This window comes from Melanerpes formicivorus, unplaced genomic scaffold (assembly GCF_026170545.1).
Source record: "Melanerpes formicivorus ecotype bairdi unplaced genomic scaffold, bMelFor1.0.p_v2 SCAF_102, whole genome shotgun sequence".
In the NCBI taxonomy this organism is placed as follows: Eukaryota; Metazoa; Chordata; class Aves; order Piciformes; family Picidae; genus Melanerpes; species Melanerpes formicivorus.
This window is the reverse complement of record NW_027142454.1, coordinates 1775838-1789810: the sequence shown is the minus strand read 5'-3', so window position 1 is coordinate 1789810 and position 13973 is coordinate 1775838. Positions and strand designations below refer to the sequence as shown.

The window sequence follows — 13973 nt, the reverse complement described above, 5'->3', positions numbered from 1 at the left end:
AGGGGCCTGGGCGGCGGTGGGGCGGGGCGTCGTGCCGCTCGGGTGCGCTCATTGGTCACCGCTGCGTAGAGGGCGGAGTTAAGGGCGGGTGCTCGCCCTGTAGCCACGCCCCCCTCGGCTCATTTTCCTGGGGGTCGGGGCGGTCGCTCGCCGACCGCTCCCCCTCGTCGCTCATTGGTGAATGCCGGGGGCCAAGGGCGGTGCCTCGCCCCTCGGTCACGCCCCCTCTGCGCCGTCCGGTGGCGCACGCGCAGGGCCGGCTGTCGCGCCGCGCCTCCCGGCCGTAAAGCGCGGAAGGTCAGCCGGGCCCCCGCTCCCTCAGGTGAGCCGGCCGCCGCCGTGCCCCCTCCCTGCCGCTGCCTCCCGGCCCTGCCGCAGCTCCCTGCCCCTGCCTCCCATCCTGCTGGTCCCGCAGACCTCTCCCGCTACCCGCTTGCCCCGGGGTCGCGGCTCCGGTGGAGGCGAGAGCAGGCCGAGGAGGCGGCGTCCCCCCCCTCTCCATCCCCAGGGTTGTCAGCGGGGCTCTGCCGGTGCCGGGCCGCTTCACGTCCTGACAGCCTTTCCCCCGCAGCCTGCGGCTTCCCCGCCCTGTCGGTGCGGCTCTGCGGTAGGCTGGGGCCGAGGGGAACCTCTCCGCTTGCGGTGTTTAGACTGGGCTGAGCCGGGGCGAGGTGGGACCGCGCTCGGGGGCCCGGGGTGACGACTTGTGCAACTCGCATCGCCCGACGGCGCCTGCAGTTCCTCCTCCTCCTAGCTGCTCTGATCGCAGGCTCATGTTTCCTTCCTCAGCTCACGGCCTGACAACCTTAATGACCAAGCCCCGTGCTAACCCCGGCCGTTAGGAAAGATTTCAGACCTCCTTCTGCGTCTTCTGGCTCGTCCCGATCTGCTTGTCGACCGTGAGGACGTCCTCACCCTTCTCCTCTTGCTCTCCTTTGCTGGGTTCTGCTCGAGTTCAGCTGACCTCAAAAAGCACCCGTGACACGACCCGAGTTTAAACCTCGCTAGCGAGGCTGTCCTTTCAGCACCAGATAACCACCGTGTGTTTACTCCTCAGCTTTGCCCGGCCCGGCCGCGCCATGTGATGCCTGCTGCTGCCAGCTTGTGTATAATAAGAGAAGCGGTAACGTGATTCTCCCCTTTTTTTCCCCGCTTCCTAGAAGGAGTGGTGCTGGGTTCAGCCTGAACACACCTCGGTGGTGCTCGGAGGAGAGCTGCCTGACGGCGCCGTGCCGGAGGAGAGCTGCCTGACAGCTCCCCGCCGGGATGTTCCTGCGCTTGCTCTCGGACGTGCGGTGGCGAGCGGCGAACCCCAAATGGCGAGGAGCGACCTGCCCCTGCAGGAGCACCTCCAGCGCGCCAGAACCTCACCCAGTTGCCCTGCCAGCACAGGCACAGGTGGTCATCTGTGGCGGTGGAATCATGGGCACCTCCGTGGCGTATCACCTCTCCAAGATGGGTTGGAAGGATATCGTCCTGCTCGAGCAGGGCAGGTAAGGGGCTCTGGGCAGCAGGGCCAAAGGAAAAGGCATTCCACACGTGTAGCAGCAGCTGCTAGGGGGTGGCTTTGAAGTGGGAGAGGGCAGATTGAGACTGGAGAGGAGGAAGAAGTTCTTGGCAGTGAGGGTGGGGAGAGACTGGGACGGGTTGCCTGGAGGTGCTCAAGGCCAGGTTGGATGAGGCCTTGAGCACCCTGGGCTGGTGGGAAGTGTCCCTGGCCATGGCTCCAACTAAATGGAGGTCCCTTCCAACCCAAATCCTTCCATTCTTTCTCTGTTTTCACCTGGGCTGGGACCTGTGGAATAGGTTTACACTGAATGTTAGCACCAGCACTGCTGCTTTCTGAGCACAGGGCAGAGCTGCACGGGGAGGGGGGGATCCCTTGTGTGGTTGTGATGGATTAGCTCTGCTTAAAGCTAAGCTCCCACACAGCTGTTCACTTCTCCTCCTCAGCAAGACATGCAGAAAGCAGGCTGAAGAAGCTCATGGATCAAGATTGAAGCATGGAAATTGCTTGCCTGTTACTGCTGTGGGCAAAACAGGCTTACCTTAATGAGAATTAGTCTAAAGTAATTAAGTCTTTTATTTCTTGCCACTTAAACCAGATTCAGGTGGCGAGGAACCACCAAAGCCAACCTTTCCTTCCCCATGCTTCACTTCACTCCTCTGCTGCAGGGTTTTCAGCCCCCCTGCTCTGCCTCGAGAAGCACAGGAGTGGATGGTGTGGGTATGAGCAGTGCTGGGCTCCAGGGGAGTCTCTCATGGGGTGCAGCTCCTCTTGGGACATCTCTGGCCTGCTATGGCCTTTCCATGGAGCCCAGCTCCTTTGGGAGAGCTCCATCTGCTGTGCTGTAGCCACAGGTAGTCATGTAAACCATGGTGGAACTGGCAAAGCTGGAGCATTGTAAGGGAACTAGGAACCTGTGCGGATCATCCAGCCCCACCTGATCCTCTCTAGAAGCAGGGTGAGGTGTGAAGCTTTGCACCACCTGCAAAGCTTAGTAGGGATTGCAGGAGGTGTAGGGCTTAAGAGCAGGGCACCACTGAAGCAGCCCCCTGCAAGCTGGTTGCAGCTGATCTGTCTGAGGCAGGATTTAGTGCCTGTCTGTGAAGCAGCCAAGGCCAGCACAGTTTGGCTGAGGACCAGCCAGCCCTGGTGTGCTCCTTGGGGAGCTGCACCTACAGCCTGGGGGCAGAGCATGTGGATGCTGGTGGAAGCTGACTCTGCAGCCCTCCCCTGTGGTTAGAGTTTGGTTTCAGGGGTCCATTTGTGCTGGTCTCATTAAGCAGTTTGGCTGCCTTGGCTATGAGGCAGAGCTTGAGAGCTTTGAAGAGGAGCCTCAAGGGATGGGGCTTCTACCACCTCCCTGGGCAACCTCTTCCAGTGTCTCACCAAGAATCACCTAAGAATCACTTAGGTTGGAAAGGACCTTTTAAGATCATTGAGTCCAACCCATTCTGTGAGGTGAAAAACGTCAGCATTCAGGACTAGTTACAGAGGGCTTGGAAGGCAGCATGTAAAGTGAGCTGAGGGGTGCCAGGCCCAGAGAGTGGTGGTGAATGGTGCCACAGCCAGCTGGCAGCCAGGCACCAGTGGTGTGCCCCAGGGAGCAGTGCTGGGCCCCAGCCTGATCAATATCCTCATTGATGATCTGGAGGAGGGGATGGAGTCCAGCAGCAGTGAGTTTGCAGCTGACAGCAAGCTGGGGGCAGGAGTTGATCTGCTGGAGGGCAGAGAGGCTCTGCAGAGGGACCTTGCCAGGCTGGGCAGATGGGCAGAGGCCAAGGGCAGGAGATTGAACACATCCAAGTGCTAGGGGCTGCACTTTGGCCACAGCAACCCCAGGCAGTGCTACAGGCTGGGGGCAGCCTGAGAGCAGCCAGGCAGAGAGGGAGCTGGGGGTGCTGATTGACAGCTGCCTGAACAGGAGCCAGCAGTGTGCCCAGGCAGCCAAGAGGGCCAATGGCATCTTGGCCTGCATCAGGAGCAGTGTGGCCAGCAGGAGCAGGGAGCTCATCCTGCCCTGTGCTCAGCACTGCTCAGGCCACCCCTTGAGTCCTGTGTCCAGCTCTGGGCTCCTCAGGTTAGGAAAGAGGTTGAGCTGCTGGAAGGTGTCCAGAGAAGGGCAAGAAAGCTGGGGAGGGGTCTGGGGCACAGCCCTGTGAGGAGAGGCTGAGGGAGCTGGGGTTGCTTAGCCTGGAGAAGAGGAGGCTCAGGGGAGACCTTCTTGCTCTCTGCAACTCCCTGCAGGGAGGTTGGAGCCAGGTGGGGGTTGGTCTCTTGTCCCAGGCAGCCAGCACCAGAACAAGAGGACACAGTCTCAAGCTGTGCCAGGGGAGGTTTAGGCTGGATGTTAGGAAGAAGTTCTACACAGAGAGAGTGATTGCCCATTGGAATGGGCTGCCTGGGGAGGTGGTGGAGTCCCCATGCCTGGAGGTGTTCAGGAGGAGACTTGGTGGGGTGCTTGGTGCCATGGTTGAGTTGTTTAGGTGGTGTTGGATTGGTTGATAGGTTGGACTTGATGATCTCAAAGGTCTCTTCCAACCTGGTTCATTCTATTCTGTAATTCCCCTTGGTCCAATGCCTCTGGGGGAGGGGCTGGTGCCTGCTTGTGCTGTCAGCTGGCTGAGGCCTCTTGCAACTTCCCCTGCAGGTTGGCTGCTGGCACCACTCGCTTCTGCGCCGGCATCGTCAGCATGGCCCGGCCCGTGTCCATCGAGCTGAAGATGGCAGACTACTCTAACAAGCTCTACCAGCAGCTGGAGCAGGAGACAGGAGTGAGCACAGGTACTGAAATCCTGGAGTAAACTCTGAGCAGCTGGATCAAGGTATTGGCACTGAAGGAGGGATGGCACTTCTGCAAGTGTTGGCTGCTCCCCCTCACAAGCGAAGCACGCTGACCGAGCCCGAGGCAAAGAGCTGTTGGAGGCAGGCAGAAGAGCACCAGATGGTCAAACCCAAGGCTGACTGGGAGCAAACTGGGAGCCTTTATGTGTTGTCTGTAATGTGGGCAAACACAGGGGGGGTTTCCACAAGGACATTACAGAGTCTGTTGCAGTGCCTGGAGCAAATGGCCCACTGGTGGTTGGACTCCGGGGTCTTGGGCAGGGTCTTCTCCAAGCTTCTGTGATTGTTTTCTGTGCCAATTCCCTTCTCAGAAAGAGGAGAAACAGAAGCACCAAGGCAAAAGGAGATCGTGGATTGACAGAAAGGTTTAGGTTGGAATGGACCTTAAAGATCATCCAGTTCCAACTCCCTGCCATGGGCAGGGCCCCCCTCCCACCAGCCCAGGCTGATCAAGGCCTCATTCAGCCTGGCCTTGAACACCTCCAGGGAGGGAGCTCAAGGCCTCATCCAGCCTGGCCTTGAACACCTCCAGGGAGGGAGCTCAAGGCCTCATTCAGCCTGGCCTTGAACACCTCCAGGGAGGGAGCTCAAGGCCTCATTCAGCCTGGCTTTGAACACCTCCAGGGAGGGAGCTCAAGGCCTCATCCAGCCTGGCCTTGAGTCACCTCCAGGGAAGGGGCAGCCACAACCTCCCTGGGCAACCTGTGCCTGTGTCTACCCTCCCTCACTGTCAAAACTTTTTCCTCATCTCCCCTCTCCCAGCTCCAAGCCATTGTCCCTCCTCCTGTCACTCCCAGCCCTTGTCCAGAGTCCCTCCCCAGCTCTCCTGGAGCCCCTTTCATGTACTGGAAGGCAGCTCTGAGGTCTCTCTGGAGCTTGCTTTGCTCTATCCTCACCCTGGAAATAACAAGAGGAAAGCACTGAAATTCTTCCTTTCCTTCCCAAACTGCTCCTGATAAGAACAACTTGGTTAGTGGAAGTTTTCTGCTGGCAAGGCCTTGTGTCAGAGCCAGCAGAGGTTAAGAACTCTGCCTTCAATTAAGCTCAGGTTGAGTCTCCTGCAGGTGGTGGAGTCCTGTGTGGGGTGGTTGAGGATTTGCTCTTCTGGGCAGTTACCACAGCTCTTTGGTTTGGTTTCTTTCCCAGTCACCTCTCTTTTTTTAATAGAGACCCTGTGTGAAGTTGATTCTCTGTAAATCAGAGAATGCTTGGAAGGGACCTCTGAAGGTCATCCAGTCCAACCCCTGCTGCTAAAGGCAGGGGGAACCCCACAGCAGCTTGCCCAGGATGGCAGTGGCCAAGGTGGGGTTGGAAGCTCTCCAGACAAGGAGGCTCCACAACCTCTCTGGGCAGCCTAATGGTAGAATTATTTGAATCATGGAGTATTACACTGAAAAAAACCCAAATAAATCATGGGATGGGTTAGGTTGGAGGAGGGGATGGAGTTCATCATCACTAAATGTGCAGGTGACACCAAGCTAGGGGCAGGAGTTGATCTGTTGGAGGGAAGAAGGGCTCTGCAGAGGGAGCTTGCCAGGCTGGGCAGATGGGCAGAGGCCAAGTGCAGGAGATTGAACACATCCAAGTGCCAGGGGCTGCACTTTGGCCACAGCAACCCCAGGCAGTGCTACAGGATGGGGGCAGAGTGGCTGAGAGCAACCAGGCAGAGAGGGAGCTGGGGGTGCTGGTTGATGGTAGGCTGAACATGAGCCAGCAGTGTGCCCAGGCAGCCAGGAGGGTCAAGGGCATCCTGACCTGCATCAGGAGCAGTGTGGCCAGCAGGAGCAGGGAGGTCATTCTGCCCCTGTACACTGCACTGGTTAGGCCACACCTTGAGTCCTGTGTCCAGCTCTGGGCTCCTCAGGTTAGGAAAGAGGTTGAGCTGCTGGAAGGTGTCCAGAGAAGGGCAACAAAGCTGGGGAGGGGTCTGGGGCACAGCCCTGTGAGGAGAGGCTGAGGGAGCTGGGGTTGCTTAGCCTGGAGAAGAGGAGGCTCAGGGGAGACCTTCTTGCTCTCTCCAACTCCCTGCAGGGAGGTTGGAACCAGGCAGGGGTTGGTCTCTTCTCCCAGGCACCCAGCACCAGAACAAGAGGACACAGTCTCAAGCTGTGCCAGGGGAGGTTCAGGCTGGAGGGGAAGAGAAAGTTCTTCCCAGAGAGAGTTGTTGGCCCTTGGGATGTGCTGCCCAGGGAGGTGGTGGAGTCCCCACCCCTGGGGGTGTTCCAGCGGGGATTGGATGTGGCACTTGGTGCCATGGTTTATTAGTCAGGAGATGTTGGGTGCCAGGTTGGACTTGATGATCCTTGAGGTCTTTTCCAACCCTATTGATTCTGAGTGTGTTCTGAGTGTTGACCTTCAGAGGTCACCAAGTTCAAGGCCCAGGGCAAGCAGAAAGAAGCTGAGAGGTTGAGGCGATGCAGCTCTTAAGGAGCAGCCGCTGAGCCTTTGAAGGTGTTTGGGGAGCTTGGGATTTCCCAGGCTGCTGAGCAGTGGGAGCAAGGGGTTCTGAGATGAAGGAGGACTTGGAAGTTCTGACCTAGCTTTGGTTGTTGCCCTAGGGTATGTGAAGACAGGCTCCATCTCCCTGGCCCAGACCCAGGACCGCCTCATCTCCCTGAAGCGCATCGCCTCCTCCCTCAAGTACGTAAGGGCCCAGGAGCTGCTGCTGCCCCTCCAGCCTGCCCCAGCTCCCCTGCTGCCACCCTGTGGTGGGCTGAAATTCCCCCCACTCCCCCACCCCAACATCAAACTGTCAGTTGGAAAACAAATGAAGCTGTGTTTGCAAAGCAAAACTAGAATCTGCAAGGCAATGGCTATGGATAAAGCATCCACTGTTTACCCAGCTTTACAGTTTATAACCAGCACAAGCAGCCCTCTCTGGGCAAAGCAGGGGGCTGCCAAGAGCTTTTTCCCCTTCCAAACCCCCTGGGCAAGGGCCAAGAGGAAGAGCAGAGAGTTGCTGGTGGTGACCTAACCACCAGGAGAGCGCAGTCACGGTCAGCAAAGGCAGCAGAAGCACAAAGAGAGGGAGAGAGCCAAAAAGAGAGGGGAAAGTTAGTGCCCCAAAACTCACCTCTGTGTCAGAGCTTTGTCCCATGGGGGATGATTCAGGCCTTACCATCATCATTCCTCTTTTTACATCCAGATTTAGTCACATTCTGCTACTTTCTGTTCAAGAGCTGTGGCAACATTTTGAAGGTCCAGCCTCAAACTGTACCGCAGAGTCCTAGTGGACAGCAGAGTTCTCCATGGGACATTGTGTGGCCTTCCTGTGTCTGCTGGGGGGCCTACAAGAAAGCTAGGGAGGGACCTTTTAGGGTGTCAGGGAGGGACCTTTTAGGGTGTCAGGGAGTGATAGGACTGGGGGAGGGGGACTGAGGAATGGAACAAATTGAGAGCTGGGTAGATCCAGACTGGATGTGAGGGAGAAGCTCTGCCCCACGAGAAGACCCTAACAGCAGCCTTTCCCTTCTCTCCTTGGGGCAGGGTCATGGGGATCCCTTGTGAAATCATCACCCCAAAGCAAGTGGCACAGCTCCACCCACTGATCAACATCCATGACCTGGTGGGGGCCATGTATGTGCCAGAAGATGCCTTGGTGTCATCTGCCAACGTCAGCCTCGCTCTGGCCACCGCTGCCTCCCGGAACGGTACGAGGTTGTTCTTTCTTGCTTGGGTTTGGTTTGGTTTGGTTTGGTGGGTTTTTTTATCTCCAGAGGCCTCTCCTGCATGAATAGCTTCCTCCTTTCCAGCCACCAAAGCCATGCTCTGCATCTCTTTTTGGGATGCCAAGAGCTGGAACACAAAACTCCTTTAGGTCTGTAAGGTTCAGGCCGCTTCGAATCGACGCTTCCCCGCTCCAGCCCCGCTCAGAAACGCAGCCTGGATGCTGCTGTGATGTGCTGAGTCATAGGAGGTGTTTAACACCAGGCTAGATGAGGCTCTGGCCAGCCTGATCTAGTGTGGGGTGTCCCTGCCCATGGCAGGGGGGTTGGAACTAGATGATCCTTGTGGTCCCTTCCAACCCTGACTGACTGATACTAGGATGTTAGGGCTTTGAAGATCATCAAGTCCAACACACACACCCCTGCCAGAGCAAAATTCAGCACAGGTCACACAGGAACTCATCCAGATGGGCCTTGAATGTGTCCAGAGAAGGAGGTTCCACAGCCTCTCACTGGGCAGCCTCTTCCCATCCTCTGTGACCCTCCCAGTGCAGAAGTTCCTCCTCATGTTGAGGTGGAACCTCCTGTGCTGTGGTTTGTATCCATTACCCCTTGTCCTGTCACAGGGTGCAACTGAGCAGAGCCTGGCCCTTCCCTCCTGACCCCCAGACCCCAGATATTTGTAGGCATGTATTAAATCCCTCTCAGTCTTCTCTTCTCCAGACTAAACAGTTGTGCAGCTTTGCTGTGGTCACAGGATGCCAGTGTGGTGGGAGTTGGAAGGGACCTCTGGAGATCATCCAGTCCGAGCCCCCTGCTAAAGCAGGGCCCCCACAGCAGCTTGCCCAGGAGCACATCATCCAGCTGGGGTTGGAATCTCCCCAGAGGAGACTACACAACCTCTCTGGGCAGCCTGCTCCAGGCCTCCAGCACCCTCACACCAAACAAGTTCCTCCTCCTGTTCAAATGGAACCTCCTGGGTTCCTGCCCATTGCCCTTTGTCCTGGGCACCACTGACAAGAGCCTGGCCCCAGCCTCTTGCCCCCCACCCTTTAGCTCTTGCTGAGCATTGCTCAGCTCCCCTCTGGGGCTGCTCTGCTCCAGGCTCTCAGCCCCAGGGCTCTCAGCCTTTGCTGCTCACAGAGCTGCTCCAGGCCCCTCAGCAGCTTTGCAGCCTCTGCTGGACTCTCTCCAGTCCTTCCCTGCCTCTCATGAACTGGGGAGCCCAGAACTGGCCCCAGCAGTCCAGACACAGCTTCCCTGGGGCAGAGGAGGAGGGGAACCTGCCTTGGCCTGCTGGTCACACTGCCTTGTCCGATGCCCTGGGGGTGGCTGAAGGGGGGGGGGAGCACCAAGCAGCCCAGAGACACAAGAAAGAGCTCAGAGAAGCCCAGCTCACCCTCATCCAGCGTGCCCAGCAGGGCCTGGTGGTAGCCCTCCTGGGCAGCACTGCGGGCCAGGGGCAGGAGGCTGCTGTCCTGCCGCCCCAGCAGCACCCTCCGCACCTTGCGCCGCCCCTGCAGGAAGAAGAGCGCCCGGCGGGCACCCAGCTCGGCCGCCTTGTCCAGGCAGGGCAGCAGCTCCTGCCAGGACATGCGCCAGGCTGCCCTCCAGCGCGCCAGCCGCTCGCCGGGCGCCGCCGGGGCCAGCAGCCACAGCACATCCTCCAGCCCCAGCGCCTGGCGGGCGTGCAGCACCGGGAACAGCCGGGCGCTCAGCAGGCAGCGGCTGCTCCCCGCCAGCTCCGCGGCCCACAGGTCCCCTTCCCTGGGGGAGAGGCAGCCCTTCAGCACCCAGGCCTCTGGGACACCTTCCAGGGGGGGAAGAGGGCACAGAGGATGGGCTGGGGTGGCCGTGACAGCTCCCCACTTGCCTGGCCTGGCACAGGGCACCCACCGTATGCCTGTCCGATGGCAGGGCAGCAGCTCCTTCAGCTCCTGCTGAGCACTGCTCAGCTCCCCTCTGGGGCTGCTCTGCTCCAGGCTCTCAGCCCCAGGGGCTCTCAGCCTTTGCTGCTCACAGAGCTGCTCCAGGTCCCCTCAGCAGCTTTGTAGCCTCCGCTGGGGTCTCCGCAGGAGTTCAGTGTCTGAAAGGGACACCGAGGCCTGGGGCTGAGTTGAAGGGCTCCATGTGGGCAGGCTGACCCCCCAGGAGGAAGCCTCGTGGGCCACTGACTTCCCTCTGCCCTCTGCAGGTGTCCAGATCCACGAGCGGACGAGCGTCAGCCACGTCTCGGTCCAGAAGGGTCGTGTGGCAGCAGTGGAGACCGACAGGGGACAGATCCAGTGCCAGTACTTTGTCAACTGTGCTGGCCAGGTCCAGTTGCTAACACTTCTCTCTCTCTCTCTCTCTCTTCTTCCCTTCATTCCAGAGCTGCCCTCGGGGGTGTGGTCAGTGTCCTTTTGCAGTTCATGGTTTGTGCTGGGGGTTTGTCCTTGGTGGTTCACATCACAAAGCAAAGAGAGCTGCTTGGGCTGGGCTGGGTTGGAAAAGCCCTCTGGGAGAGTTGAGTCCAGGCATCAACCCAACCCAACCCCACCATGGCCATCAAACCATGGCCCCAAATGCTATGGCCACACCTTTCTTGAACACCCCCAGGCATGGGGACTCCACCACCTCCCTGGGCAGCCTCTGCCAGGCCCTGGCCACTCATCTCCTCTCCAGCCTAACCCTCCCCTGGCACAATCCCAGGCCATTTCCTCTCCTCCTATCACTTGATGCTGGGGTGAAGAGACCAACCCCTACCTCACTTCAGCCTTCTTTCAGGGAGCTGTAGAGAGTAAGGAGGTCTCCCTTCAGCCTCCTTTTCTCTAGATCAAACACCCCCAAGCCCCTCAGCTGCTCCTCCCCAGCCCTCTTCTCCAGACCCTCCCCCAGCTTGGTTGCCCTTCTGAGGACTTGCTCCAGCCCTTCAATGTCCTTCTTGAAGTGAGGGACCCAAAACTGACCTCAGGATTCGAGGTGTGTCCTCACCTGTGCCCACTGCAGGAGCACCATCACCTCCCTGCTCCTGCTGGCCACACCATTGCTGACCCAGACCAGGCTGCTGGTGGCCTTCTTGGCCACCTGAGCACACTGCTGGCTCATGTTCAGATGTTTATCCCTTTGAAGATTTAAGGGACCAAACAAAACCTTATAAATCACTTAGGTTGGAAAAGACCTTGGAGAGCATCCCCTCCCAACCCTGAACCCAGCACTGCCAGCTCACCACTAAACCATGGCCCTCAGCACCACATCTCCCCAGCTTTTCAGTCCCTGCAGGGGTGGAGACTCTTAGGCCTCTTGCCAAAGCACACCCAGAGAGAGGAGCTCCCCCATTTGCCCTGCCTTGTTGTTTTCTTCACTGGAGTTCCCCTTTGCCTCCTGACCTGCACCATGTTGTTTATTTCAGTGGGCCTATGAGCTGGGCCACTCCGTGGGGGAGCCAGTCAACATCCCACTCCATGCCTGTGAGCACTTCTACCTCCTGACCCATCCCTTGAAGGAGCCTCTACCAAGCAACTTACCAAGTAAGGGCTCTTCAGCTTCACTTTTCCATGCCTGATTCCAGCCATAGAATCACAGGGTTGGAAGGGACCTCAAGGCTCAGCCAGCTTCAACCCCCCTGCCATGGGCAGGGACACCTCACCCCACAGCAGGTTGCTCACAGCCACCTCCAGCCTGGCCTTCAAAACCTCCAGGGGTTGGGGTTTCTACTCTCCCTGGAGGGTTTTAGCTCTGTGTTCACAGCCAGATGCATCCACAGCTTTCCTGTCCATGGCAAAGCTGCTGTGGGACATCTCAGGTGAAGCACCATCAATGCTTCAAGCTGTCTCTACCACTGGAAGAAGCATTCCAGCCCTGACTGCCTGGCCTCACCCCAGTGCTTCCCAGCTTCCTCATGCTGGTGGCCTGCCCCACACTGGGTCAGTGGCACAGCCCCCTTAAAATTCACTACTGTTTGCCTAGAGAGGGGAGAGCAGAACAGCTCTTGGTGGAAGGTCTGGTCTTGGTTGCAGTTCCAGTGGAACTAATAAGGCAGTGCAGTGGTTTAGTAGTGCCACAATGGATCTGTGCTTCCCTCCTGTGTCCTCCTACTCCTGCTGGCTTGGGGACCTCTTTATCACAGAGTCATGGAATGGCTCAGGTTGGAAGGGACTTCAGAGATCATCTCCTCCAACCCCCCTGCCGTGGGCAGGGAGACCTCTCAACGAGACTTGGCTGCCCAAGGCCTCATCCAGTCTGGCCTTGAGCACCTGCAGGGAGGAGGCATCCACAGCCTCCCTGGGCAGCCTGTGCCAGAGTCTCAACACCCTCATAGTGAAGACCACCCTCTAAGCTCCAGTCTAACCCTGTTCTGCCCCAGCTTCAAACCATTCCCCCTTGGCCTGGCTCTGGACACCATCAGGGAAAAGTCTCTCTGCAGCCTTCCTGTAGGATCCCTTCAGCTATAGAAGGCAGCTCTAAGGATCCCCCTGGAGCCTTCCTGTAGGATCCCTTCAGCTATAGAAGGCAGCTCTAAGGATCCCCCTTGTAGGATCCCTTCAGCTATGGAAGGCAGCTCTAAGGATCCCCCTTGTAGGATCCCTTCACCTATGGAAGGCAGCTCTAAGGATCCCCCTGGAGCCTTCCTGTAGGATCCCTTCAGCTATAGAAGGCAGCTCTGAGGTTCCCCCTTGTAGGATCCTTTCAGCTATTGGAAAGCAGCTCTAAGGATCCCCCTGCAGCCTTCCTGTAGGATCCCTTCAGCTATTGGAAGGCAGCTCTAAGGATCCCCCTTGTAGGATCCCTTCAGCTATGGAAGGCAGCTCTAAGGATCCCCCTGGAGCCTTCCTGTAGGATGTGTTCAGCTGTTGGAAAGCAGCTCTAAGGATCCCCCTGGAGCCTCCTTGTAGGATCCCTTCAGCTATTGGAAGGCAGCTCTGAGGTTCCCCCTTGTAGGATCCCTTCAGCTATTGGAAGGCAGCTCTAAGGATCCCCCTTGTAGGATCCCTTCAGCTATTGGAAGGCAACTCTAAGGATCCCCCTTGTAGGATCCCTTCAGCTATAGAAGGCAGCTCTGAGGTTCCCCCTAGAGCCTTCCTTGTAGGATCCCTTCAGCTATTGGAAGGCAGCTCTAAGGATCCCCCTTGTAGGATCCCTTCAGCTATTGGAAGGCAGCTCTAAGGATCCCCCTGGAGCCTTCCTGTAGGATCCCTTTAGCTATTGGAAGGCAGCTCTGAGGATCCCCCTGCAGCCTTCCTGTAGGATGTGTTCAGCTGTTGGAAAGCAGCTCTAAGGATCCCCCTGCAGCCTCCTTGTAGGATCCCTTCAGCTATTGGAAGGCAGCTCTGAGGTTCCCCCTTGTAGGATCCCTTCAGCTATTGGAAGGCAGCTCTAAGGATCCCCCTTGTAGGATCCCTTCAGCTATTGGAAGGCAGCTCTAAGGATACCCCTTGTAGGATCCCTTCAGCTATAGAAGGCAGCTCTGAGGTTCCCCCTAGAGCCTTCCTTGTAGGATCCCTTCAGCTATTGGAAGGCAGCTCTAAGGATCCCCCTTGTAGGATCCCTTCAGCTATTGGAAGGCAGCTCTAAGGATCCCCCTTGTAGGATCCCTTCAGCTATTGGAAGGCAGCTCTAAGGATCCCCCCTGTAGGATCCCTTCAGCTATAGAAGGCAGCTCTGAGGTTCCCCCTAGAGCCTTCCTTGTAGGATCCCTTCAGCTATTGGAAGGCAGCTCTAAGGATCCCCCTTGTAGGATCCCTTCAGCTATTGGGAGGCAGCTCTAAGTTTCCCCCTGGAGCCTTCTCTCCTCCAGGCTTTGGGCTGCCTTTGCTCTGCTGTGCTGTCCCAAAGCTGGCCTCCCTGGCTGTGGAGGGATGAGCAATCCCAAGTGGCTCACCAAGGCGTCCTGCGAGAAGCAGGAGGCTGTGGAAGCGTGGGGCGGGTGGGTGAGGCCATGTCAGGAGGTCACCAGCCCCCACCCTGGGTGTTTGAGCCCC

The 13973-nt window shown here is 58.0% G+C and overlaps 1 protein-coding gene across 2 annotated transcripts in view; it reads left to right on the top strand.

Annotated features, from left to right (window-relative positions):
* Window positions 1-278: 278 nt before the first annotated feature.
* PDPR (pyruvate dehydrogenase phosphatase regulatory subunit) overlaps window positions 279-13973 on the top strand; it is a 37284-nt gene continuing 23589 nt past the window's right edge. For both annotated transcript variants that reach the window (XR_010990848.1, XM_068166525.1), the window contains exons 1-7: window positions 279-322; window positions 1161-1493; window positions 4155-4288; window positions 6907-6988; window positions 7835-7998; window positions 10208-10329; window positions 11405-11522. Coding sequence is in view for 1 of the 2 variants with exons in the window: in XM_068166525.1 (XP_068022626.1) it covers window positions 1267-1493; window positions 4155-4288; window positions 6907-6988; window positions 7835-7998; window positions 10208-10329; window positions 11405-11522 (847 nt within the window). In the remaining variant the exon portion in view is untranslated. The remainder of the gene's footprint in view (window positions 323-1160; window positions 1494-4154; window positions 4289-6906; window positions 6989-7834; window positions 7999-10207; window positions 10330-11404; window positions 11523-13973) is intronic.